Below are 13,561 nucleotides of genomic sequence, written 5' to 3'. Positions count from 1 at the left end.
GACATTAAGCAATAGTGAATGTCTGAGATAGGAGTGACTAACTTTGGAGTACTTTTAACTTCTGCAGAAGGAGCTATACATGTGCGCTTCAGGTAGCCAGATTATTATTAGCCACTAGCACATAGCCTCTGCATCTAACTCATAAAATGATATGATCTGGCTGAATTCAAGCAACAGGACAAAACAGAAATACCACACCAAACAGGAGAGGGCATGAAAGAAATGTCATGGCTGACTGTAAGTAGAGGACAGAGACAGTGAACAACAATAGTTTCATGGTATGGTAAAGGCAAGAACTGTTTTTGTCTCTGGACAGTGTAAAATTTATACTAGATTTTCCAGGTCTGGAAATATAGAAAACCTAGTTGCCTTAGCACATTTCAGTTGCCTGTATAACAGTTCCACAAATGTTAAACAAGGTTAAATGAGAATTCATTATTTTCTTCCAAAAAAAAAATCAAACACAAAATGAATCAACTTTTTCTTCTGCAGTCTTCCTTAGCTCTGTAAATGACATCAATATCTATGAGTTGCTGTGTCAAAAAAAAAAAAGATTGAGGAATAATGAGTACTATTGGGAATAGGATTGTAGAATTACAGATATAAAGAGTGAAGTCAGAGAGGACCTCTCTGAGAAGTTACATTTGAGCTCAGACTTGAAAGAAGTAGAAAGCAAGTTGTACAGATACCTGGAATCAGTTAGGGGGAAGGTTGGGGGCATGTCTGTGTTTCCCTCTAGAACAAAAGGGAGACATGCTTACTGACCATTATAAGAGTTTGTGTTCCCTAAGCTCAGAGTTCTCTTCCTATAATATAACCCACTGCATTTGCAGGGGTCATCTGTTCATCTTGAAATCACCTTGTGCAGCCCCACTGACACCAATGGACAGATCATTCAGATAGAAAATCAGTAAGGAAACATTGGCCTTAGATGGCACTTTAGACCAAATGGACTTAATAGATTATATAGAGAATATTTTTTCTAAAGGCAGTAGAATATTCTTTTCTAGAGCACATTGTACAGTCTCCAGGATAGACAGCATACTAGGTCACAAAACAACTCTAAGTAATTTTAAGAAAACTGAAACTATATCAAGCATCTTCTCCAACCAGAGTACTATGAGACTGCAAATCAATCAGAAGGAAAAAAATTGCAATAAACATGTGGAGGCTAAACAATTTGCTGCTAAACAACCAAAGAGTCATTGAAGAAATCAAAAAGGAAATTTTTTTAAATCCTGGAAACAAATGAAAATGTAAATGATCCTATGACTTGTGATCCAAAATCTATGGGACAAGGCAAAAACAATTCTAAGAGGGTAGTTTCTAACAATACAAGCCTATTTCAGGAAACAGGAAAATTCTCAAATAAGTAACTGAAATAGAGACTGAAAAAAAAAATAGTAAAGATTAGTGGAACTGAGACTTGATTCATTGAAAAGATAAAAAAAATTGGTGAACCTTTACCCAGATTTAGCCAGAAAAAAAGAGGGCCTATATCATGATGATGTGATCACTAATCTAGAGCCAGACATCTTGGAATGTGAAGTCAAGTGGGCCTTAGAAAGCATCACTACGAACAAAGCTAGTGGAGGTGATGGAATTCCAGTTGAGCTGTTTCAAATCCTGAAAGATGATGCTGTGAAAGTGCTGCTCTCAATATGCCAGCAAGTTTGGAAAACTCAGCAGTGGCCACAAGACTGGAAAAGGTCAGTTTTCATTCCAATTCCAAAGAAAAGCAATGCAAAAGAATGCTCAAACTACTGCACAGTTGCACTCATCTCACATGCTAGAAAACTAATGCTCAAAATTCTCCAAGCCAGACTTCAGCAGTACGTGAACCGTGAACTCCCTGATGTTCAAGCTGGTTTTAGAAAAGGCAGAGGAACCAGAGATCAAATTGCCATCATCTGCTGGATCATGGAAAAAGCACAAGAGTTCCAGAAAAACATCTATTTCTGCTTTCTTGACTATGCCAAAGCCTTTGACTGTGTGGATCACAATAAACTGTGGAAAATTCTGAATGAGATGGGAATACCAGACCACCTGACCTGCCTCTTGAGAAATCTGTATGCAGGTCAGGAAGCAACAGTTAGAACTGGACATGAAACAACAGACTGGTTCCAGATAGGAAAAGGAGTACGTCAAGGCTGTCTATTGTCACCCTGCTTATTTAACTTCTATGCAGAGTACATCATGAGAAACGCTGGACTGGAAGAAACACAAGCTGGAATCAAGATTGCTGGGAGAAATATCAATCACCTCAGATATGCAGATGACACCACCCTGATGGCAGAAAGTGAAGAGGAACTAAAAAGACTCTTGATGAAAGTGAAAGTGGAGAGTGAAAAAGCTGGCTTAAAGCTCAACATTCAGAAAACGAAGATCATGGCATCTGGTCCCATCACTTCATGGGAAATAGATGGGGAAACAGCGTCAGACTTTATTTTTGGGGGCTCCAAAATCACTGCAGATGGTGACTGCAGCCATGAAATTAAAAGACGCTTACTCCTTGGAAGAAAAGTTATGACCAACCTAGATAGTATATTCAAAAGCAGAGACGTTACTTTGCCAACTAAGATCCGTCTAGTCAAGGCTACGGTTTTTCCTGTGGTCATGTATGGATGTGAGAGTTGGACTGTGAAGAAGGCTGAGTGCCGAAGAATTGATGCTTTTGAACTGTGGTGTTGGAGAAGACTCTTGAGAGTCACTTGGACTGCAAGGAGATCCAACCAGTCCATTCTGAAGGAGATCAACCCTGGGATTTCTTTGGAAGGAATGATGCTAAGCTGAAACTCCAGTACTTTGGCCACCTCATGTGAAGAGTTGACTCATTGGAAAAGACTCTGATGCTGGGAGGGATTGGGGGCAGGAGGAGAAGGGGACGACAGAGGGTGAGATGGCTGGATGGCATCACGGACTCGATGGACGTGAGTCTGAGTGAACTCCGGGAGATGGTGATGGACAGGGAGGCCTGGCGTGCTGTGATTCATGGGGTTGCAAAGAGTCAGACACACCTGAGCAACTGAACTGAACTGATATCAGGAAAATCAGAATCAAAAAAGAAGTTTCAACTGATACCACAGGAATACAAAGGATCATAAGAGATTGCTGTTAAAAGACTGTATGCCAGAAAAACGTACAACTTAGAAAGGGACAAATTCTTAGAAATGCACACTCTCCCAAAACTGAACCATGATGAAATAGAAAATATGACCAGACCAGTTACAAGTAATGAAATTGAATCAGTGATTTGAAAACCCTCAACAAGCAAAAATCCAAACCAAATGATTTCATGGGTGAAATCTACCAACATTTAGAGAATTAATATCTCTTTTTCTCACACTATTTCAAAAATTACAGAGTAAGCACTTCTGAACTCACTCTGTGAGGCAGCATCATCCTGATACCAAAACCAGACAAAAACATCACAGAAAAAGAAAACTACAGGCCAGCATCACTGATGAACATAGATGCAAAAATCCTCAACAAAATATTACCAGGCTGAATACAACAATACATTAAAAGGGTCATGCACCATGATCACATAGGATTTATCCCAGGGATGCAAGGATAGTTCCAAATCTGCAAATCATGTGATATGCAACTTTAAAAACAAATTGAAGAATAAAAATCATATGATTATCTCAATAGATGCCGAAAACTCTTGACAAATTCACCATCCACTTAGGATTAAAAACTCTCCACACAGTAGGTATGGAAGGAACATACCTCACATAGTAAAGGCAGTATATGACAGGTCCACACCTGATATTTATAGATCAGGAAACTCATGTATGGAGATGTTAAATAACTTTCCTTAGTTTATAAGGAAAGCTGAGATTTAAATCTAACCTATCTGCCACCTGATAAGTGTTCCCAACCACTCCACAGTTCTACATCTGGAAGAAGTTGAGTGTCACATTGTTAGTAAGTATCACAAGCAAGACCCAAACTAGGCCTCTGACTCTTTGAGAAATTTGTAGTGTACACTACCATGATGTCTAAATCCATTTCCTTGTACGTGTTTGATCTGTGTCTAGTCCCCCAGTTACATTGCATCTTTGTCCTTTTTACACATTGCATCTTTTTTAAAGACATAAGATATCATCTATTCCATATAAATTCTCTGAATATCTCTTGCCCTGAATAAGTTGTCAAGGGTATCATCAGTGTATTGATTAAAACACAAAAACTTGAAGTACAACCAAAAATCAAAAAATATTTTCTCTGAATTTACTTATTTTACACATACAAAATGTCCATTTAAAAATAAAAAGACAATTATGATTTATAAAAATCAATTTCAGTACCTGCTGTGACTAAACTGTGAACAAAATTTTATCCCAGAATTCCCCTAAAGAGCTTAAAATCTGACTTGGAAAAAACAAGAGCCATAGGCAAATGTTGAAAACCAACCTGTCATGGACAAAATAAGCAACTTGCAAAGGAGCTGGTGCCAGCAAACTGCCTGAGATAAAGAGACGATTTATTTGGAATCAACAGCAGTGTAGCCAGGCATTGGCTGCCTTTGTTTTCACTCACTGCCACCGTCTTTCAAGGCACAAGCTTGTTAAGGTTCTGGCTCTAGCTGGATCTCTGCTTTCCAGAATAAATCCATTTCAGTGGCATTTATGTCATATCATGCACCTTCCCCACTAGAATGGTTAGGAGAAAACTGATTGTGCCTTTGAACAATTAATATTTAGGAGAGTAATCCTGAAAGAAAATTTAGAAAAAAAATTGGAAATAATTCTTAGCAACTTAAAATATCTTACCTATAAAATAGAAAGCATGTAAATGGAAATACTCAACTTTTTAAACAATGTAAATTTTTATATTTTGCAGGTATCTCTTGTCTATAGTGTATAGTATAGCTCTTAAATAAAAAGTGACCCATGGTCATCTTGATTTATTAACATTGTGGTTTGTAAGTGATTTGCTAAGAAATGATGATATTCTTTTAGTTTTTAATGACAACTGTTAGGAGACGGTGTTATTTCCAGAATGTTACTGTCTTAGCATCTTGCTACATAGTTCATTCGGGCTGTGCTGTGACATGAAACCAAAAAAAGAAAAAAAAAATTATAGCTTGCTGTTGATTTTTCCCTGGTGATCAGAGATAAGAGTATTGTGGATAAATTAAATTGATAAATAATCCCCAAAACATCATTTTAGCCATTAGTTTCAAATTCCTTTCTTCCTAAGACTTGTTTTTACAGTTACTGTTAAGCCTCAATATTAACAGATTTTAAGCTTTGGCTTTCTCTTCCTGCCTTCTGATGAATGCTTCTCTCTAAATGAAATATAAATGCAAGGTGGGGTAGCACAAGAAAGCTCAGAATTGAGGAACCTACTTAATTCACAGAATGGATAATCAACCCTGAATATTAAGGGGATTGGCTCTGATTCAGCCATCAAACCCTTTATAGAGAGGACTGATTTAGGAGAGCGGGTGAGTTAAAAGCCAGGTCACTCTAAGAAGTGGAACAATGATCATTTGACTACCATGTGAGAAAGGCATCTACTGAAAATATATCTCATGTATCTACTTGTTTAAAAAAATAACACTTTGCATTCCAGGTGATCACCTTCTTTAGCTCAAGGTTGCTACAAGCTGGAGCTGAGCTGTCAGTGGAACGAGTCCTGGAAATCATCAAGCAAGGGGTTGTCGCACTGCCCAAGGACAGGCTGAAGGTAGGACTGGGAGAAGAAACATACTGTTGTATCTGTTGATGTAAATGTTATTGTCTGAGTAGGCTCTATTCAGAATCATACCACTTACCCAGCACTTGTGCTGGGAAAAGCTCTCTAAATATTGCCTACTCTCCTGTACACCGACACGCAGAGCTGTGATGAAAGATTCTGATAGTTTTCCAGAAGAAGTCGCAAAAGGGCTCTTCACCACTGCATACATCTCCTATGAGTAACCGCTGCATAATACTATGCATAATACTTTATTCATAATACTATGAATAAAGGAGCACCTTATTTTTTAACCCACTGAAATAAATTCAGTCTTGTGTGTATCATCAGGGTTGATCGATAGGTGGTGTGGTGGTGATAGTGATGATGATCTGTTAGCTGCAGGGGTAGCTAGTACTTACACAGTGTTTACTCAGTGCTTTTGGGGGGTCTAAGTGTCTTATATATTAACTGATCAGTCAATCCTCACAACAGCCCTTTGAGGTTAAGTAGTGTTAATCATCCAAATTTTCAGATGGGGAATCTGGTACAAAAATAGGTTAAGTAATTTACCCCAAGTCATACAGTTAGGGAATTAATGAACTAGGAGATCCATACCCCGGTCTTCGGCTCCCAAGTCCGTACTTATAATCACCACATTATTCACTGTGTACCTGGGTGTAGCTACAAAAAGAGGAGTATTTTGTGGAAGAGGTAGGAGAAATACAGTGTTTAGAGGAAACATTTAAATCTGTGCACTAAATGTGTTCCTGAGGCAATATCATGATATAAAACTCATATTTCAAGACTTAATTTTCCCACAAGAAAAGATGTAAAGGGGATTTTGGGGAGAAATGCGTGAATGTACGACATTGTCGCCTATTTTTACCTTAATACTTCTTTTAATTTTTTCTTTCATTACCTCCCTTTTTTTTTAGAGTGCTCATTCCTAAATGAACAACACACAGGGTATCACAGAGAATGTTCGGCCTTCTTCATAGTTTTGGTCACAACTTTTTTCCAAAGTTACTGTTTGGGGGTTGTGCCTTGCAGCACTATCACTGGAACCACTGCTTAATAAACATTGTAGGATATGAAAATATTTTCAGTTACAACAACAGAGTTCGTCAAGCAACAGTGCATTAGTCATGATCACTTGCAGCAGTTCCACTGTACACAGATAGCCTTGCGGTAGAGGGCGGGGGGTGGTCTGCTCCTCAACCAAAATGGCACCAGCATGTGGCAACGGCATAAAACCTGATCACAGTTCACCAGACCCTCCAGCTCTGACTTGACTCTCTTTCCTGACAAGTCTGTAAGTGTAGAGAATTCATATTATTTCCTCTCTTACCTAAAGTAAGATATCTGAGGTCTCTTAGGTTTTTTCTCACCCTTTTGAATTTATTTGAACTATGCCATGTTACAAGGCATGATGATTAGAGTGGCAACTCACAGGAAGTGATAGATCTTGGTGTTTAGGAAAGTCAAGAAAGAGGTGTAACAAGAGACTGTAAGGAAAGGGTAATGGAGAGGAATGAAGGGAAGGGGGATTTGAATGAGATCAAAGAACCAGTGAAGTAGAAGTCATGGAAATTGTGATTAGAGAGCAGTATATTTAGACTTAAGGTGTTCACAAGGAGCAGATCTCCATGACAACATGGTCTGGCTTCAGCTGTGAGCGGGGGACTGAAATGATATGGATGTAAATGGAAGTCAGTGTGATCGAGCCAGTTAATGGTTTTGAAGTCAACCGTGGGCCATACACGTGGGCATCATAGTCAACCCAGGATGATAAGCCATGGGGGGGAAGAAAGACTGAGCCAAACACTACAGTAAATAGGAGAGCGGCCTAGGAATCAGCATGCAACAGGTAAAAGGAAGAGAAGAAGTTGATACTGGCCTCATAGGAACAGAGCTTTGTATTTAAGAGTAGAGGAACAGCCAAGGACCAGCAGTGAAGACAAGACACCAGCTGCACCTCCAGGCCCTGAAGACTAGGGAGTGTGAAGAACCATCAGCTTCTACTTCCAAAGGCTCCAGGGGTTTGGAAGTCCTGAGGGGCGAACCAGCTTCTTGTTTAAGAGGTGAGGACGAGAGATGGAAGATCCAGTGCAGGAACTGAGAATGTTGCGGGACATAATAACCATGAAGTCAGGGTTTGAAAAGGCAGCGCGGGGCACGGGAGGCAGAGAAGTAACAGGAGGTTGGATCACGGGAGAGAAAGCCCAGAGCAGGATGGGAATGAGAGTTCAGGAGAAGGGGGCGATGACGAGTGATGAGGTCGTGTGACGTTAGGTTAAAGCTTGCCACAGGTTCCATCAACCCTGAGCAGGCCTTTGTCAAGCATCTGCTCTGTGACAACTATTGCTCTTAAGTGCCTGGGCACAGAGTGAGCAAAGATCCATGCCCTTTCAGGACTTGTAATTTAGCAGGCGGAAGCAGACGGCAAATAATCAGCATGGTGTAATGAATAACAAAATGATCTAGAGTGGTAGATGCTCTGGAAAAGAAAGAAATGATCAAGCAAACTTAAGAGGGTTTGGGCGTGCCAGTGAGGATGTGGTGGGAGAAGGTTGTAGAATTAACAGAGAATGGTATAGCCAACCTTTAACCAAAAAAAGAAGGTGAGCAAATTAGATGTGCTGGTTCAAAGTAGAATCCTAAGCAGTACCTGAAAAGGCCCAAAGCCAGGAGGATGTCAAGCATGTTGAAGAAATAATGAGAACAAAGAAGCTAGAACTGTGTGGACAAGGGGAGAGGAGCAGAAGGTAAACAGATGATAAGGGGTGGGGCAGGGCAGTGGAATGAGGAGCCAAGGCAAGATTTTGAGAAAAGGAGAGGCATGCTGGGGTTTTAATTCTAGGCGGATCACTCTGGTTGATGTGTTGAGAGTAGATTGTAGTGTGACTGTGAGAGCAGAGGGATCAGTTAAATTATTGCTTGACTTGGACCATGGTGGAGAGGTGGAAGTGCTGTTTGTCCAAGTAATTGTCTGGTTGGCAGAGGAGTGCACTTCGGCCTTTTCAGTTCAGTTCAGTTGCTAAGTCATGGCCGACTCTTTGCTACCCCATGAATCGCAGCATGCCAGGCCAGCCTGTCCATCACCAACTCCTGGAGTTCACTCAAACTCACGTCCATCGAGTCGGTGATGCCATCCAGCCATCTCATCCTCTGTCGTCCCCTTCTCCTCCTGCCCCTAATCCCTCTCAGCATCAGAGTCCTTTCCAATGAGTCAGCTCTTCACATGAGGTGGCCAAAGTATTGGAGTTTCAGCTTTAGCATCATTCCTTCCAAAGAACACCCAGGACTGATCTCCTTTAGAATGGACTGGTTGGATCTCCTTGCAGTCCAAAGAGACTCTCAAGAGTCTTGTCTAACACCACAGTTCAAAAGCATCAATTCTTCAGCACTCAGCTTTCTTCACAGTCCAACTTTCACATCCATACATGACCACTGGAAAAACCATAGCCTTGACTAGATAGACGTTTGTTGGCAAAGTAATGTCTCTGCTTTTCAATATAATACCTAGGTTGGTCATAACTTTCCTTCCAAGGAATAAGCGGCTTTTAATTTCATGGCTGCAGTCACCATCTGCAGTGATTTTGGAGCCCCAAAAAATAAAGTCTGACACTGTTTCCACTGTTTCCCCATCTATTTGCCATGAAGTGATGGGACCTCTTCGTTTTCTGAATGTTGAGCTTTAAACCAACTTTTTCACTCTCCTCTTTCACTTTCATCAAGAGGCTGTTTAGTTCCTCTTCACTTTCTGCCATCAGGGTGGTGTCGTCTGCATATCTGAGGTGATTGATACTTCTCCTGGTAATCTTGATTCCAGCTTGTGCTTCTTCCAGCCCAGCATTTCTCATGATGTACTCTGCATAGAAGTTAAATAAGCAGGGTGACAATAGACAGCCTTGACGTACTCCTTTTCCTATTTGAAACAAGTCTGTTGGTCCATGTCCAGTTCTAACTGTTGCTTCCTGACCTGCATACAGATTTCTCAAGAGGCAGGTCAGGTGGTCCGGTATTCCCATCTCTTTCAGAATTGTCCACAGTTTATTGTGATCCACACAGTCAAAGGCTTTGGCATAGTCAAGAAAGCAGAAATAGATGTTTTCTAGAACTCTCTTGCTTTTTTGATGATCCAGCGGATGTTGGCAATTTGATCTCTGGTTCCTCTGCCTTTTCTAAAACCAGCTTGAACATCTGGAAGTTCACAGTTCACGTATTGCTAAAGCCTGGCTTGGAGAATTTTGAGCATTAGTTTTCTAGCATGTGAGATGAGTGCAATTGTGCAGTAGTTTGAGCATTCTTTTGCATTGCCTTTCTTTGGAATTGGAATGAAAACTGACCTTTTCCAGTCCTGTGGCCTGAGTTTTCCAAATTTGCTGACTTTTTAGGAGGTAGTATAGTCTGTGTCAGACTTCCCAGGTAGTACTAGTGGTACTGAGTCGGAAAGATCCCCTGGAATAGGAAATAGCAACCCACTCCAACATTCTTGCCTGGAAAATTCCATGGACAGAGGAACCTGACAGGCTTCAGTGCATGGGGTCACAACGAGTCAAACACAGCTGAGCATTATCTGTATTATTTACAAAAGTTCCAGGGAATGGTGGCTGCACGTAGGTTCTGATGGACTGGTTGCAGAACTGGCATGCAAGTATTGGAAGAATTACTTACGGAAGTGAATTTGGACTTGGACTAGGCGGTGTCAAGGACAATTTTGAGACATTGGCTAGCTTCATCTTTCATAGATGCCTGGCTCCACTTTGCTAAATGTTGTATGACTCATCAGTGTACGCACGTCAATGTACGTGTATGTAGCTAGTAGTATCTAGAGGCTGTCTGTACTAGAAAATTCGGAGCAAATTTTTGAGGCAACACCTTAAGAGAATTTGGAAAACTTTCACAGAATCACCAATCCTGTGGAAGGACAGAGGGCATACTTACAGGAATTCACAGGATCCAAGCACAAGAGACTTACTGTCTTCAAGTCCTGGAAGAATTGTTTACTAAAGCAGAGTTGTCCTTACTATGTTGATCTCAGGAACAGAAACAAGGAGGTAGATGCTTTATACAGAAAAATTGCATTTCAGTCCCATATAAGGAAGAGCTTTCTGCGAAATGGAACTAGTCGACCCTTGAACAATGCACAGATTAAGGGCACAGACCCTTCACATAGTCAAAAACCCAGATGGAATTTAGTTCCCTCTGTATTCCCATGTAGCTCAGTTCGTAACGTATCTGCCTGCAATGCGGGAGACCTGGGTTCAGTTCCTGGGTCGGGAAGTTCCCCCGGAGAAGGGAATGGCAACCCATTCCAGTATTCTTGCCTAGAGAATCCCATGGACAGAGGAGCCTGGCGAGCTACAGTCCATGGGAATGCAAGAGTTGGATATGACTTAGTGTTATCTTTCTTTTCTTTCTTTCTTTTCTGTATTCATAGTGCTTCTGAACTCATGGGTTCAACCCACCATGGAGGGTAAAGTACTGCAGTATTTACTATTAGGAAAAAAACAAAAAACAAAAAAACCTATGTGTTAAGTGGATCCATGCAGTTTAAATCCTTACTGTTCAAGAGTCAACTAGACTTAGAGATGGAATAGGCAACTTCTGGGCAGTGATGCAGTCACTCTCACAGAAGATGGTAACATTGGGGAATGATGGCCACTTGACAGGGAGGCAGACAGGTTCCATGCTGGGTGAGCTCTGTTGGCACGAGCTGGCCAGCACAGAGAGGGGAGGAGTCTCAGGCTGTGTGCAGGTCCAGCAGAAAGAGTTGCTGAGATCTATTCCCAGAGCTTGCCATTGGCAGCAGGAACAGACAATAAGATGTACATGTGCAATTATTTGCTGTTCCAACTGCAAGGACTCAAATATTGGTTGGCAAATCCAACTACGTGACTTTCAAGAACCTTTCCATCCCTGAGAGTATTATTTTGTCTGTGTATACCAACATTATCATTCTCCTCAAAGCAGGAAGTTGCATACATTTTTGATAACAGTTTTACTCTCAGATAATGCAAGAAACAGTAAGGCTATATTATTAATCTGGGGCTTTTTTTTTAATGACAAAGAGCTCACATTTCAGTTCATCATAGCAAAGGAAGAAGAAGTCAGATTTGTATGCCAGAAGTACAGAAATTGCTAGAAGTTGAATATGGGTCATAACAAGAAAACATATAATACAAGAGGGATGGAAAACAAAATAAAAAAATATTAACTGTACAATCACTGATTGTCCTGTGCAAACAAACATGAGAAGTACGTTTGTACTGAAGTATGTTTTCAACTCTGCCTCACAGTTACTGCCTTCTCCAGTCTCCTCCGCATCACAGAAAACCGCCAGGGTGCATTTCACAGAATCCTCCCGTCTTATAGTTCTGAGTTGAAGTCGCCAAGGAGAGGCACAGTTGCATAAATGGAAAGCAGAAGAGTTATTGTTGTTCAGTCGTTCAGTTGTGTCCAACTCTCTGCGCCCCCACAGACTGCATCACTCCAGGCCTCCCTGTCCCTCACCATCTCCCAGAGTTCACCCAAGTTCATATCCATTGAATCAGTGATGCCATCCAACCATCTCATCCTCTGCTACCCTCTTCTCCTTTTGCTTTCAATTTCCCTCCGCATCATCTCTTCATCAGGCAGATGAGAAGGAGCCATTATTCTCCAGAGGCAGCTCCTGCTTGGCTTCATGCTGTGTAGGCAGTGAGGGTCGTCGATGGCTCCCATAGGTCCTGAGGTTTGCTGCAGCTGCTCGCTGAGAGCTCTTGAGAACCACCCCAGTGCTGTAGACCCTCTTCTGTCACAGCTTCTCTGATCTTGCCTTTCCAACAGTTGCATAAATCTGTTTTCCCTACAAAATCCTTTATACTTCAGTTATAGAGAGTAGCTTCTGTTCTCCCTACCAAACCTGTCAGAGAAATAAAACCCCTGATTGCAAACAGAAAGCAATTTAATATAGAAAATTTAGCAGTCATTGAAAGGACCAGGGAAGCCAACTTCAGCAAAAGCCAGTGCTGGCTTTCAGGAAATCAGAAGTGGCAAGAGTGTCGTCACCAATGGTCTGGCCTGCCTGCAGCATCTTTGTGGAGGTCTGCAGGGAGATTGCTGGAAACCACTGGCAAAATGCTTGCTGAAGCCCACAGCCTGCCCACCGCTGTTACTAGAGCACCAGTGGCCTCTGTGTCTCTTCTGCCTTCTGAAATACCAGTTCGTCTCATCGCCACAGTCTCACCCAAAGCCCTTCTGGGGTGATGCTGGGCTGTAGTTTCCAGGCTTTCACCATGAAAGGGGAAGTAAGGTGCTTGAGTCACCAACAGTGTGGCATACCATCAAAAGAAATAAGAAGCAAAATGAGAAGCTTCTTGATGAGCATGAAGTTTTTAAATGATGTGTACTAAAGATGGAAAGAATGTTATGTACAGAGAACAAATGTAATGGAGTGGCATGAGCTTAAATAAATGTTGTCAGAAGACTCAAATTGGAAGGGGACTTTGACCCTCTGAGAGGAGAAAGCAACAATAAGTTGTGGGCCTTCGGCATAAAAACAGTGGACAAAATTACATAATTGATTGATGCATTCTCCCATTTTCAAATGCTCGTTTATCTCCTTTATTTGAGAATAATCTCAAACTGGAAAAGAATATATCTTTTAAACAAAATCAAACCCCAAGGTAAGTATAAGAATGGTACAAGAGCTGCCAGCCTTTTTTCGTCTTAAGCCTCAGATACACAGTTTCTCACAATGCTGGCAGATATAGCCTGTGTGTAAAATTTGAGAACTCAAGCTCCACATTAATACTAATAGTGCTATAAGACACTCTTCTAAGCACTTTATAGCACCATGAATTACTGCTGTTGTCGTGATTCTAGGTGA

General features: G+C 41.2%; 1 protein-coding gene across 3 annotated transcripts in view; it reads left to right on the top strand.

Annotated features, from left to right (window-relative positions):
- DYM (dymeclin) overlaps positions 1 to 13,561 on the top strand; it is a 392,550-nt gene that overhangs the window by 322,696 nt on the left and 56,293 nt on the right. For 2 of the 3 annotated variants that reach the window (XM_018039568.1, XM_018039567.1), the window contains exon 16: positions 5,584 to 5,697. In XM_018039568.1, coding sequence (XP_017895057.1) covers positions 5,584 to 5,697 — 114 coding nt within the window. Of the gene's footprint in view, positions 1 to 5,583; positions 5,698 to 6,623; positions 7,111 to 13,561 lie in introns of those variants that run through there. The other variant, XM_018039569.1, reaches the window with a different exon arrangement.

This window comes from Capra hircus, chromosome 24 (assembly GCF_001704415.2).
Source record: "Capra hircus breed San Clemente chromosome 24, ASM170441v1, whole genome shotgun sequence".
NCBI classification, from domain to species: domain Eukaryota; kingdom Metazoa; phylum Chordata; class Mammalia; order Artiodactyla; family Bovidae; genus Capra; species Capra hircus.
This window is presented reverse-complemented; position numbering and strand designations above follow the sequence as displayed.